This window comes from Nuphar pumila, chromosome 5, assembly GCF_984573655.1.
Source record: "Nuphar pumila chromosome 5, dmNupPumi1.hap1.1, whole genome shotgun sequence".
Classification (NCBI taxonomy): Eukaryota; Viridiplantae; Streptophyta; class Magnoliopsida; order Nymphaeales; family Nymphaeaceae; genus Nuphar; species Nuphar pumila.
This window is the reverse complement of record NC_143253.1, coordinates 11,709,923-11,723,788: the sequence shown is the minus strand read 5'-3', so window position 1 is coordinate 11,723,788 and position 13,866 is coordinate 11,709,923. Positions and strand designations below refer to the sequence as shown.

The 13,866-nt window shown below is 39.6% G+C and overlaps 1 protein-coding gene across 6 annotated transcripts in view; it reads left to right on the top strand.

Moving 5' to 3' along the window:
- The window catches only part of LOC149836793 (P-loop containing nucleoside triphosphate hydrolases superfamily protein), an 80,617-nt gene that overhangs the window by 32,545 nt on the left and 34,206 nt on the right, over positions 1–13,866 (top strand). For 3 of the 6 annotated variants that reach the window (XM_090005583.1, XM_090005582.1, XM_090005579.1), the window contains exon 1: positions 3,892–6,269. The exons of 1 other annotated variant lie outside the window; for it this stretch is intronic. In XM_090005583.1, the coding sequence (XP_089861709.1) occupies positions 4,302–6,269 (1,968 nt within the window). In that variant the 5' untranslated portion in view covers positions 3,892–4,301. Of the gene's footprint in view, positions 1–3,891; positions 6,270–13,866 lie in introns of those variants that run through there. 2 more of the 6 variants (XM_090005581.1, XM_090005580.1) reach the window with 2 other exon arrangements.

Here is a 13,866-nt window from a genome sequence, read left to right as displayed (position 1 = left end):
GATGAAATATAAAACACATCATGAAAATCTAAAACTACGCCTGTATCCAGAATAATCCTGCAGGTTCCAACACCCTTCACATGTGAACGCATCTTGTTTTCCAAATAGATGCTTTTCCAATGCATTGTTGGTTCCCTTCTGCTCAAGAACAACTATAGACAGTTGAAAATATGAACAATAGCACCCGAATCAATCTATCAGCTATTTTCAAAAATGTGTAATAAATTACATTCACGAGAAACTAATGACAAATTACCTCTCTTTTTCAACCACTTCTTGTACTTTATGCAATCTGCCTTTATGTGTCCCTTCTTCTTGCAAAAGAAACACTTTATGGGAGCAGTATTGGATTGCTTGTCTTGGGATGACTTATCCCCCGTTGGCTTCTTCCTAACATTTCTCTTAAATGCATTCTTCCTTGGTCCTACCTTGGACGTATGAGAAGCCATATGTGCACTTTGCACCTTCTCACCTTTCATCCTCTCTTCTTCTTCAACACACTTGGACATGAGTTCATTAAATGTTCATTCATCATTATGTGTGTTATACGAGATTTTGAAAGGTCCGTATTCCAAGGGTAAGGATATTAGGACTAAATGCACTAAGAAAGAATGAGAGATAGTGAGCTTCATGTCATTTAGCTGAGATACTATGTTCTTAATCTCCAGAATGTGCTAGCGAATGTTTTCCCCTTTAGTATATTTCATAGATATGAGTTTTGACATCAGGGTACTGGCTCTGACCTTGTTTGAACTCACAAACTGTGCCTTAATGACATTCATGAATTCCCTCATTGTTCTGCATTATGGGATAACACAACGAATGTTCTTAGCTACTTTAAATTGCAAAAGCAACAAGCTAAGCCTATTCGAGCACTCTCACTTCTCAAAAGCAATCCTTTGATCAACAGTGCTCTGATCAGTGAGGACAACGAGTTCATCTATCTTTAGGGTCAAATCTAAATCCATATACCCTAATGCAAAAAGAACAGTTTCTTTTCAATCACTAAAATTAGATCCATCTAGAAAAGGTAGAGTCATCTAAAATCACAGAACTAGAAACTGCATGACAAAAGACACGTATCAGGAAGCATTCATACGAGACTTAAACTTTAATGGAAAAAGCAAAAAATAATAAAGGCCCTTGATGTGCTTCTTTCCAAGCGAGTGAAGGGGGTCATCAGAGTTTTACTTTGGTAAAAGCTCTGACACGCGAAACCACTTCGCCTACCGACCATATTCGGTAAAACTAAGGTTCTTGTGAAGATATACCATCAACACAAGGTACCTTTGGATACTCATATGTGATGTATCTCGACACATTTACCTTATTCTACCCTACTTAAATTCTAAACACGATAAAACTACCTTTGGGTCATCTACCGTTTCATAAATATAAGTACAATGTGCATATCGGCTTTAAACTATATGATAGTATAAAATTCATTGATGACTTACGTGTATCCAGTCACTTTGGTGACATGAAAACACTGAATCATCTAACTATCCTTAATGCCAATATGCAAAATAATATCTTAAAATGGTCCGTAAACTGAATGGACCAGACATATGACCCTCAAAATGATTCAAAAACTGAATAAACCTGTCATATGTTTCACAAACCGGTCTTAAAGCACTCTAAACCAGTCTGAAACGACATCAAACCGGTCATTCAAGGGTTCGAACCGGTTCTGAACCTTATGAACTGGGTCAAGTATGGACATAAGTTCATAAAAACCCTATAACCGTATGCCAAAATCTCTGTATTTTCTTATATTTAAGAAAACAGGGTCTTAGTATCTCGGAACTAGTGAGAAAATAAAAGAAACCGGTCAAAAATGGCTCTAAACCGGTATCGAAAAAGGGGCCGAATCAGTCCCTGATCCAGTTCAGGCCAAATAGCGCTTGAACCCTTCTGGATCCGGGTCAGACCCGACTGTAATCGGATCCGGATCGGACCCAGTAAGAACTGGATCTGGGTCAGACCCAGTAAGAAATGGATCCGGGTCGGACCCGGTAATAACCGAATCCGGGTCGGACCCAGTACTAACTGTATCCGGGTCGGATCCGACTTAGACTGGATCCGGGTCGGACCCGGTAATAATTGGATTTGGGTCGGACCCAGTATTTGCCTGGATCCGGATCAGACCCAGTAATAACCGGATCTGGGTCAGACTCAATATCTACTAGATCCGGGTCTGACCCGGGGTTTACCTTATCCGGGTCGGACCCGGTTCAAACCAGAGCGGGTCCCCACCCGAATCCCAGATCCTATCCTTGGAGCCTTATGGATCGGGTCGGGTGGGTAGGATCCGGATTAAGAAATCCGACCCGAAAAATAAAATCATAAGAGGCGAAATAGGGTTTTCTGAACCCTATTTCGCCTTTTTCTTTTGTTGCAGAGTGTTGCCGCCGGCTCCGACGATCGAACGATCGCCGACGACCTCGACGACGAGGAGGTGTCAGCCACCACCGTCGGTGACCCAATGGTCACCCCGCAGTCGACGGTGGGGCGACAACATCTGCAACAACAGTTGTAGAGGGAGCTGGCCTCTATCGTCGCCTGCTGGCGACCCATGCAGCCGGTTGTCGCCGAACGCCTGCCGATCGACGCCACTTGCCGACGATCAACGCCGGACCTACTGATGACGACTCTCCTCTGGCGACCGTCGAGTCACTCGGCGGTGGAAAGACGCGACCCCCCCCCCCCCCCCATCTACACTGGTAAGTTTTTTTTTTTATCTGTCTGTCGCCCAACGACGACAGTCGCCGGCTTCCGGCGACCAACAGCAGCATCACCCCACGGTGACCTGCTTTGCTGGATGACCCAGTGTACACCCTGCAGCGGATGCGGGCTGTGGGCCCATAACCCAATGTTGAGTCAGATGGGGGTTTCCATCGCCGGTCTGGTGCGCCGGCGTCTCAGCCACCAGCCAGTATGCAGCCCCTGCAAAAAATGAAACACACAGAGCACGCGTACCTGATGCCGCCATTGATGGAGCTGTTGTGCTCGTCGGAGATGGTCGTCGAAGTTTCACTGCTCAGTCGGACTGCTGCCCTCCACGAGCCCAAGCTTTCGGATGCAGTCGATGAGTAGACCCGTATTTCCCTTTCGCACACTTAGCTTGGGTCGCTCATGATACCCAGTCTTTATAAAGCATACGGTGGGAACGGTTTGCGTAACCGTTCCCCCTTATCATATGCTCATTTATCGGATGGATCATCCCTGATGTGGGGATGTATCCACATCGTTGATAACCACCACGTCAATCGTGGTGGTTGGATTTCGTGGTGGTTAATCCAATAATGATAGGAAAGAATATGAATGCTTTGAACCTCACCGAGGACATGACATTGGATAGAAATGATTGGAAGAGAAGGATTCATGTGGAAGCCTAAAATGATTTTCTTTGTTGGTTCATATCGCTGACCCCAATTGTTTTGGGATTTATGGCTTAAAAATTCATAATTTTTATTAAAAAACATGATGCAAGTTCCATTTCTTAGCAAATCTCGCAAACACATCTGCAGGGTCAGATTTGTGAAAAACGATTCGAAAATGCTTATTTGCTGATGATAAACTGGCAGTAGGCTAGTAGATGGAGCATTGCTTGGTGGAGTTTAAGAGAAGGACACACCTCACTTTGGCTTGATTAGCGCCCCCCGGGAAATTCTAGGAATTAAATCAGGTACAATCACATTTGCACAAAACCAATGCGCTGCTGTACCTGATCACCATTCATCTTCCGAGAACCTGTGGGGGCTCAACAGCTGATGGGTTGTGGTCAAGTGTGCAACGGCACGTTGGTTTTGTGCAGTGTGGATTACATATGATCCCTCACCTTTACAATCCCCTATCGCAACCTATAAATTGATCATTCCGGTGCCAAAGGAAAATAAAAGAGTAGAGTCGGACGGAAGGACACACACGACGCAACCCAAAAACCCAAAACATTTTTGTCTCCCTCCTCTTTCTGCTCGTCTCCTTCGTGGTTAAACCCTCATTCCTCTCCTCCCTTTCTCCTCTATCTCCCTCTTTATTATTGAGAAAATCTATCTCAAATATCTGAAAAATAGAGAGATCCTCGATGGTTTCTAGAACATCAGTGATCACGCGATCCTGAAACGATCTCTCAACAACTCAAAGAGGTACCTAAAAGTTTCTCACAGGTTTGTGCCTTCTTTCTCTTGCTTTAAAGATTAGGGCATCGATTGTTGACTCGTTCTTTCCGCTTAAACCTGCGGATGTTTCCCGATTCTGCTCCGCTGTAGGTTGTTGTTTTCAATCCTTCGTCTTCTGAGATGCGTTTATCTCAGAGGAGGAAGCATCAGCTTCCTCGTCCATGTGCTTGTGAATGCGATCGATCCACTCCTTCCAAGAAGCACAAGAAACTCTGCGACATCCATTCCAATTCTCCGCCTGGAAGACCTAGCGTTAGTTTTGAGCACTCTGCGAGGGGGGAAAACAGGGATGGGGGTGAGGCTTCAAACGATTATTGTCTTCGTAGGAGCTCTCGCCTTCGTAAAGCTGTTAACCGTGAACCTTCTGCTCCCCCTCCTCCTCTTCCTCCACCTCTGCAGAGTGCAAGATTCGATACGGAGAATAGGAAGAAAAGTTTGTTGGGTAAGAGACCGAACGATTCGGGCGGTGGAAGGAAAAGAAAGCGTCTGCGGTCTCCTTCTCGTGTGGTTGATGAGGATGCTTCAGTGAATTGGGATCTGAGGCTACGTTCTAGGCTTAAGCGGGTTGATGTTGAAGAAACAAGGGGGAGTCCTGCAAGTAGGAGCAGGGGAAGGCTGAGGCAGAGTAAAAGGAAGCTTTTGCGTGATATTAACGAATGTATCTCGAGACTGGATGAGAAATCAACCACCATCGTTGACAATGACAAGGTTGGTGGGGATGGAAGCGACTCTGATGAATCGAGCAGTTCTGAAGACAGCGGTAGGCAGGCATTGCAACCTGATGGAGGGGCCCCCTCGTCGATGAATAATTGTGATGTTTATAAAAGTTCCTGTTCCCGGGAATCATCTGATGATGAATCTAGACAGACTGGTATTGAACATAGTAAACATTCACCCGATGGTTTAGCAGGAAGTAAGGAAGTTGCAGGGTTGAGACAGAAGGAGAACTGTATATCTGATGCTAGTCCCTTGGTTGAGTGTGACACATTGATTAGGAGAAGTGATGACAAGGGAATCGGAGAGGAGGCACTGAGAACGATGGGTTTGCAACAAGAACAACATGATAACAATGATGGGAAAGATAAATTGAATGAATTGAGAATGCAGCAAGCTGGAGATCCTACTGTAGGAGTTGTACAAGCGCATGATGATGACAGTGGGATAGTTGATTTACAGTGTGATCATGGTCATGATGAGAGCAAGAATCAGAATACTAGTGAATTGGGAGGGGATTGCCCTTCTATACAGAACAGAGATAGTTGCCTTGATAAGGCCATGGAGATACCGAAGGGTCAGGATGTGAACAAAGGAGAGCACAATGAAACAGGGAATAGTGCAGACAGTTGGAATGTTGGGAAGAACAAATCGGACATGATACATTGCCTTCCTAATATGGAAAACCATTACCCAGACAGATTGGTTGACATTTCCCAAGCAGATATCCACTTTGATGCGTCTGATAATAATTTTGCAGCAGATCCTTCCACAGACTTGAAACAACTATTATCCTGCAATTACACTGGGATAATTGCGTCATTAGATTTAGATGACCATGCCGATGCAGCAAATGGAACAGAGCATCAGCATTATCAGTTGCACCAGGTTGATGTTTTGGTAGAAAATCAAACAAAAGCATTGCCACTGGACAATGATTCCCAAGTTGATGAGTATAATGTTGCTTTGTCTGCCACACCTGTTGCTGGTTCAAAGGCAGACATGGCTGAAAAGGCCCCAACAAACGTTCCTTTGGGTCCTAATGTTGGACCTGATTTGCTTGAGAAGGATAAAGTGGATTGCAGCATGCTGCAAAGTGATAAGCTTGAAAGACTGGGTTGGATAGAAAGCCGAAGATGCAGGCTGTGTGGTTGTGGTATTGGTGGAAAACCTCCAAAGAGGTTGTCCCAGGATTCTCCTGGGAGTGACAATGAGGCATATGGTTTATCGACTTTGGAAGAGCATAACTACAACATATGGGATGGATTTGGTGAGGAACCTGGTTGGCTTGGGAGACTTTTGGGTCCTATACATGATCGCTTTGGCATTGCTGGTGTTTGGGTCCATCAACATTGTGCTGTTTGGAGTCCTGAGGTTTGTATGGATCATGTTCTGTGGCTTTCATTGTTGAAGCTAAATAACTTGATATTGTGCAAAACAATGGATATATGAAAACATAACCACGTGGTCTCTTTCTTTGTGCAATCTGTTGTGCCTCCAGAACGTATGCATGCACTGCCTTCTTCCTTGCCTTTAGGAAAATATCTATTGGATAATTGCTACTGGTATTGCACATGTTCTTGTGCATCTTGTCTATCCTGTTATTTTTTTTTTCCTTTTGATAGAATAGACTTTCTATTTACAGTTCACCAAAGTAATTAATTAACTGGTGGATTTCCACTTGTACTGCTGATGTTCTTATTTGGAACATGTTTTTCTATTCCATATAATATTTTTTTCCTTTTCATTGAGTAGACATTCTATTTACAGCTTATTGTGATATTTCCATCTTAGAAACAAATTTTCCTTAACAAACTATGTTTTTTTTGCTTGACCTTTTTGGGCTAGTTGTGTCTGTTTATGCTCGTCTTGTACAAACAGGATGAAAAGTTTGTATGGACAAGTGGTCTCACCACTTTGGAAACAGTTAATATGCTTGAGAAATTCATATATTGATGAATCATGGCTTGTTTCTTCTTTGAGATTGAATGGATGAATGATGAAGTGCGAAGCCCTCATTCTGTCTTGGTGGAAGGTGAAAAGTACTTGTAGATGTTTTTTTTCATTGCCTTGGGTTTGATATGGCTCCTATAATGTGTTGTTTCCTTGTATTTAGCAACTAAAATTGAATATCTTTTCTTCAATGTCGTATACTTGATGTGGCTCCTATATTGTGTTAGTTCCATGCATTTAGTAACTACGTGGGTAACTATGTTACATAGATGCGGGTGTGGATGCGGCGATGCAACACTTTAAAATAACTTGGGTGAGGGGTGCGGGGAGGGTATCATATCATAAATTCATCATCCATAAATTCATGCAATAGATGAATCAAATTAACAATCTACAATTGCTATTTTTCATCAATAAAAAATAACACCACAATTAAATCAACCTAAATATATTATGACTACACTAAGTGAATTAAGTCAAGTAGAAAAGAAGTAAATTATACTAATAAAAGAAGCAAACAATGCATAATTGCATACCAAGTATATTATACACAATGTATGACGATGATGTAATAATCCTAATAATTTTCTGCTTCTTCATCAAGTTCATCATAAGAAAGAAATGTAGGCTTAGATAAGTCCATGTTTATATTGTTGTAATCATCCCTTCCAAATCACAGTCCTCTGGGTTTACATCTCAAATTTTGGATGATCCTTGTCTGCATTACAATTAAAATTTAAAAATGTAAAATATATGCATATTTAAATGAAGGAACTAAGAAATAGTCAAATAACTAAGAGAGTAATTAAAAAATAGTACCTGTATTCATTATTGGTTTGCAAAAGTAATTGAAGATTGAAATAAATAAAGACTAAATCCTCTGCACGCTTGTTGGTGAGTTTGTTTCTCTTGATGTTGTGGATTTAAGCACATGTGCTCTAATTTCTTTTACAACATGATGATATAATAGGTTGAGATAACAATCTCAATGCAAGACGCTATAGAAGAGGCGTTTTTGATTCATATGTTGACCACCATATGATATAATCTATATCATCTTCCTCTCTCGCTAGTAATATTGTCTGTATAACCTTCTAGAGAAAAAAATTTCAAACTCTTGTGTGACTTGCTTTATAATATATTGTTCTTGATAAAGTTTTGTGATACCCATATTCTTATGCCTTGATAGCTCTGGGCATATATTTGGAGGGACATGACCAACACCTCCTTCTTGCCACTTCTTTGCATAATATTTGTGATTGAGAGAATGCATCATGCAATGCAAATAAATGTTGCTCTTATCCCATCTTTTCACTAAAATTGAATTTATATAAATCATCAAGTGCAAGATCTTTTTCCTCATGTTTGAAAACCGCAGCTTGATTTTTTTTAATTATATTATCCCACATTTCATAGATTTTGTGAAGCATGAGCTCATCCTTGTCAACTTCTCTCAACATTTCTCAAGTAAGTTGCGTAAACTCCTATATAGTCAAAAGGCTCGACTAGTCTGCCTAGTCAGTCTAGGCATAAGTAAAACACCTAGGCTTTGCAATTCCTAGGTGGTACCTTAAAAAGTATCAATTTTGCTGACTAGGCACTGACTAAGGTGCCTAGTCTATGACTAAGCTGCCTCTGCCTAGGCACGAAGGTAGTTTAGTCATTTATTATTCTTATATATATATATTTTGTTATTTTTTGTATATATAATTATATATATGCCTATGTTTGTGTGATTTGTTCTGTGAAATCATAAAAACATGCTTAGTTATTATATTTAAATATTTGTGTGTGCTACTTTTCTTTTGGGATTTTTTTGTAAAACATTGAAAGCATGCATAATTAATTTTAATTGATTATGTTTTTTATATGTGTGTGTTACTCTGTTTCTGATCAATTTTTTCAATAAAATCCTAAAGCACGTTTAGTATTATGAATTATGTAATATGTTATTTATATATGTATGTGTTATTGAGATCTTGTGAAGGGTTGAAAGCATATTTTATTGATTATACTGAATATGGTATGAATAATTGATATATATATATATATGTGTGTGTGTGTGTGTGTGTGTACAATTATATATATGTATATTTTGGTTATGTATATTATTATATTTTGTGAAGGCATGTATTATTTTGTACTTGTGTAATGAAAACATGTTATTAGTAAAGAATTAAACATATTTTTATGTATATTTTGTGTACTTTTTTATATTTTAATTGGGGTACCGATTAGTTCGACTAGTCCCGCTTAGTCCTCGATTAGTCGCTTTAGGGATCTATCGACTAGGCACTGCCTAGTACTTTTGACTACATAGGTAAACTCAAAGAAGTACAAGATTCTATCCCAAAACTCATTATCGATAATGCATTTCTTAATTTCTTGGGTTTTAGCAATATCATCATCGTGATAGAATGTTCAATTATCATCAGTCACCATGTTAATCAAAGCATTCTTGACTTAATTCTTTTCACCATCACAATGATGGACAAAAAACATATTTAAACCATGGTTGCCAGTTGAGGAAGCAGAAGCGGAAAGCAATACGGGAAGTGAGAGCGGGAAGCGAGGCACTTTCAAAATTTTAGGAAGCGGGAAGCATGGGACCACTTAGGCGCGAGTCGGGAATCGTCTCGAAAGCGACCTAGGAAGAGAGGGGGAAGCGAAAAAAATAAAAATAAAAAATTCAAAAAATTGAAAAAAATTGGGGAAGCACGGGGGAAGCTTGATGGGAAGCGTGCTTCTCATTTAAAAGTGGCGCTTCCCCGCACGCTTCGGGGAAGCGCACTTCCCCTTTTACCTAGGCGCTTTCGCTAACTCTGATTTAAACAACCTTCAATAATTTTAGATCAGAATGACTATTAAATATGATATTAGTATTACGGTGGTTGACATTTTTTTCTAATTCCTCAATACATAAACATAGAGCATATGCAGACAAATCTTCTTCTTCTTTTGGGTTGCAAGTGCTCTTGAGGGACAAATTCAAGTTGTGTGCTACACTGAGAGTAAAAAAATGTGAAGATACTCACTCTCCAAACTCAATTTTGCATTTTTACAAACTCAAGCATTGTCTGTGGTGATTTGCACTACTTTTTCATCACCCACTTCTTTTATTACTTCTATAAATAACCATTTCAAATACTCAATATTTTTATATTGCTCAGATGCATGTATTGAATGATGCTTCTATGGTTTCTCTATATCTTACATCCACTTTTCTTTTTTTTTTAACATCTTTTTTGTTGCTTGAAAGGGGTACATTGATTGCACAAGAATCAATCAGTCTCTTTCTCTTCTCGTACTCATCTTGTATTTTTTTGTATTGTCTTCGCATTGCCTCGTCAACTCTTTTACTTCTTGAAATGCTATGACTTAATATCTTCAACAAATGAACCTTAACTCTTGTGTAAGACCCAACAAAAACTCTCTAATAAATCTTACACCAAAATGTCATATTTTCACCACCTCATCTAGCTTTTCCAAGTCTCTCCACGTGTGCCCATGGTGGCCCATCATCACATGATCCCACCGAAGAAAGAGAACCAACACTACTACTACCACTACCAACAACAATTAGCACTAGCACTAGCATCAAAAATTGCATGTGGATATGAGGATGACACAATTCCTTTCTTTTTGTTCGCGAGTATTTTCCTTTTATCTGCCTTTTTGCCCTTAAAACCAAAATAATAAATTTTTTATTAAAATAAAATTCATAAAAAAAGTTGGCTGAACTCAAAACCCAACCCAAGCTTGGGTTCGGTTCTGGTGAACTAGGTTCAAGTTCACCAACGAGGGGAGGAGGGATGAGAAGAAAGAAGAAGAAAGAGAGGAGAAGGAGAAAAAGAAAGAAGAAGAAAGAGTGGCCAGAGGGAGGAGGCAGAGAAGGAAGACGAAGAAAGAGAGGGGGACGGATGAGAAGAATAAGAAGAGAGGAAGAGGCGACAACGAGGAGAAGGAGGTGGAGAGAGAGATGTACCTATTTCACCGTCGTTGTCGCCACCGTCGGAGGAGTCGGGGAGGGGGAAGAAGAGTCAGGGCGGGGGGAGGGGGGCGATCATGCCATAACCCCCACCCCCCATTTCAAATTTTTTTGACAATTGGACCAAAATTTTCTTGGTCAAAGTTGATCCATTTTGGACAAATATAATCCTAAATGCAAATATTTGACCGCGTCTGCATCACGTCACGTCGACGCGGGTGTGGCAGCCTAAGTGATGAGTCCATGCGACTTAGGTGGGTAAACATACTTCCTTGTCTATATATATCATAGTCACCTATATCGTTCAAGGTATTATCTCGTCGAGGGTGTTTCTCAGAGAGATTTTCAAAACTTTTAAAATCTCGGGAGTTTAAAAAATTGGAAAAATATAAATAATAACAAAAAAGATAAAAAATAACAAGTTTTCCATTGTTTTTGTTCCAAAAGTATAAAGAAACAAGTTTTAAAAATATAAAAGAAGCAAAAATAATAGGAAATGCAAACTTAAAATATAAAAATAGAGCTTTTTCCCAATAATGTCATGATATTATCGCAATAAATATCGCTAGATATTCCCTTTCCCTTTAATACCGGCTACCTTAAAATATTGGTATTTCTCACGATATTTTCAAAATATTGCTGGTATTGGTGACAATGATGTGTGTGTATATATATATATATATATATATATATATATATATATATATATATATATATATATATAGAGAGAGAGAGAGAGAGAGAGAGAGAGAGAGAGAGAGAGAGAGAGAGAGAGAGAGAGAGAGAGAGAGGCCTTCAGCCCACAATGCCACAATGCATGTATCACTTATTTGTTATGGAGTTTGAAAAAGTCAAAGATATGCAGGTGAAGCCTGCAAGTGGTCTATGCTTGACTCCATAGGTATGTACTCCTTTTTCGGTCCTGCCCGTGAGCTGATAGCATTCCCATCCTGGAGCAGCTATATATATAAAATATGTGGAGAGAGAGAGAGTTTATCTGACATTAAACTAGTTATGTTTAACATTAACTGTGTTTAACTTATTGAAATGATCAAAATACCCTTAAATGCAATGGCATTTTTGAAAATGCATAATCACTTTTTTGGGCAAAGTTATTCTATTGATTTGGAGGAAAACACAAAGTCAGACAACTTTTTCAAAAAAGTAAAATTATGTACTTTACAAATTTAAAAAGTTCAAGTTACTTTTTTGACCTAGAAGGTGATCATGTATTTTTAAAAATACCATTGTTTTTAAGGGTATTATAGTCTTTTCAATTAGTTGAATGCCAGCTAATGTAAAATACAAGTTTAATGTTAGATAATATAGGTGGAGACTATCATGTTGAAGGAATGGTGCTGCTTTATTGATTTAGAAGAGTCTTTTCTTCCATCTGTCCCAATTTGAGTGAAACTTCATTAAAACAATTAAGGGTTTGGTCTTTGGGGGAATTCTTTGCTCAACATAATTGCTCACGTTGCACTTGCTGCTCTCAACACTTGTAGAAGCAAGTAGCAGCAAACAGTAGTCCTTGCTAACACACCCTTGAGGATGTTTGTTTATGGCTTATGAGATTATACAAATGAGAGACTGATTCTCATTGGCCCTATTCTCACGTCAGAGCAAATATGGGAGAATGAGGCTTGAAAAAATGACTCATTTGTAAATCATGGTTGATTTGCAGAACTCCATATCATATTCGATGTGGAGTTGTGCCTTGCTAGCAGCGTACAATTAGTCTTGAAGATTATTTGGATAGCTTACTCATCACATTCTCCTTCAAAAGGTGCCATAGTGCAGCTTCACTACCACTATCAGTGAGATAGAACGACACACCACTCACCTTAGAGTGAGTAAAATGATCAAAGTTTTATAGTAGAGGCAAATGGAATCATACCACCAGAGAGGCTAGTAGCAGAACTCGACTATAAGGCTTCCACATTGAACGGGGACTTTGTTCCCTAAACTCTCCTCAACCTCCCCTATCTTTATAGGCATAAAAAAAAAGAAGGGCGTGCAAAATCAAGCAGTAGGGGACGCCTGATCTCAAAAAAGGTGCGAAATCAATGATGCCATGTCAGCTCTTCGACCAAGGAGGCATTCAACCATCATGCCAGCTATTACAACTAATATGATAACAGAGATGTCTTTAGCACAGAAGGTTTCGTGGGGATGAGGATGAAGTCTTGTGGGTTGCTTTGCTCACCACTACTATATATATATATATATAGATGAGCAACACTTTTTTTGCTGGTTTGTTAATTTAGAAAACAGAGCAAACTGTCCTTAAAAAAGTACCAAAAAATTGTTAGATCTTGAGTTTTCACCGGACCTGATATGCAAAAGGAGAAAAAGGTGAGAAGAAAAAAGGTAGAAGATGAAGAAGACGCTGGGATGTTTTGGGCTGCAAAGGTTCACATTTTGTTTTTCTTAAACATACGTGACCTGATTCTTCATATTTATACATGGGTTATAAAACAATTTGATTATGGACATAACTCTTCTACAACAAACATCATATTACAAGAGTGTCCCAGTAAGCACGTCAATCACGCAAATCCCAGTTTGGGTCTGGATTAGACCCAAACTAGTCCAGCCCGTTTCACGACACTTAATAGCCTCCCTCAAGTTGTGCATGGTCTTGTACCATGGACAACTTGTTCTTTAAGAACCAGAATCTGTTTTTCGTCAAACCCTTTGTAAATAAATCTGCCACGTGGTCTTCCGCAGTGATGAAATGAGTCTCAATCTCTTTGTCTTCAACCTTCTGTCGAATGAAGTGCTGATCTATCTCAATATGTTTTGTCTTACCGTGGAAAATAGGGGCAACAGATATTTTGATGGCACTTTGATTGCCACACAATAAGATAGATTTTGAGATCTGTTCTTCCAATTCATTCAACAAATGCCTTGTCCAAGTAGCTTCAGCAGTTGCAGCAACCATTGATCGGTATTCAGCTTCAGTACTTGATCTAGCTATTGCTTTTTGTTTTCTACTGCTCCAGGATACTAAGTTTTTCCCAAGAAAGA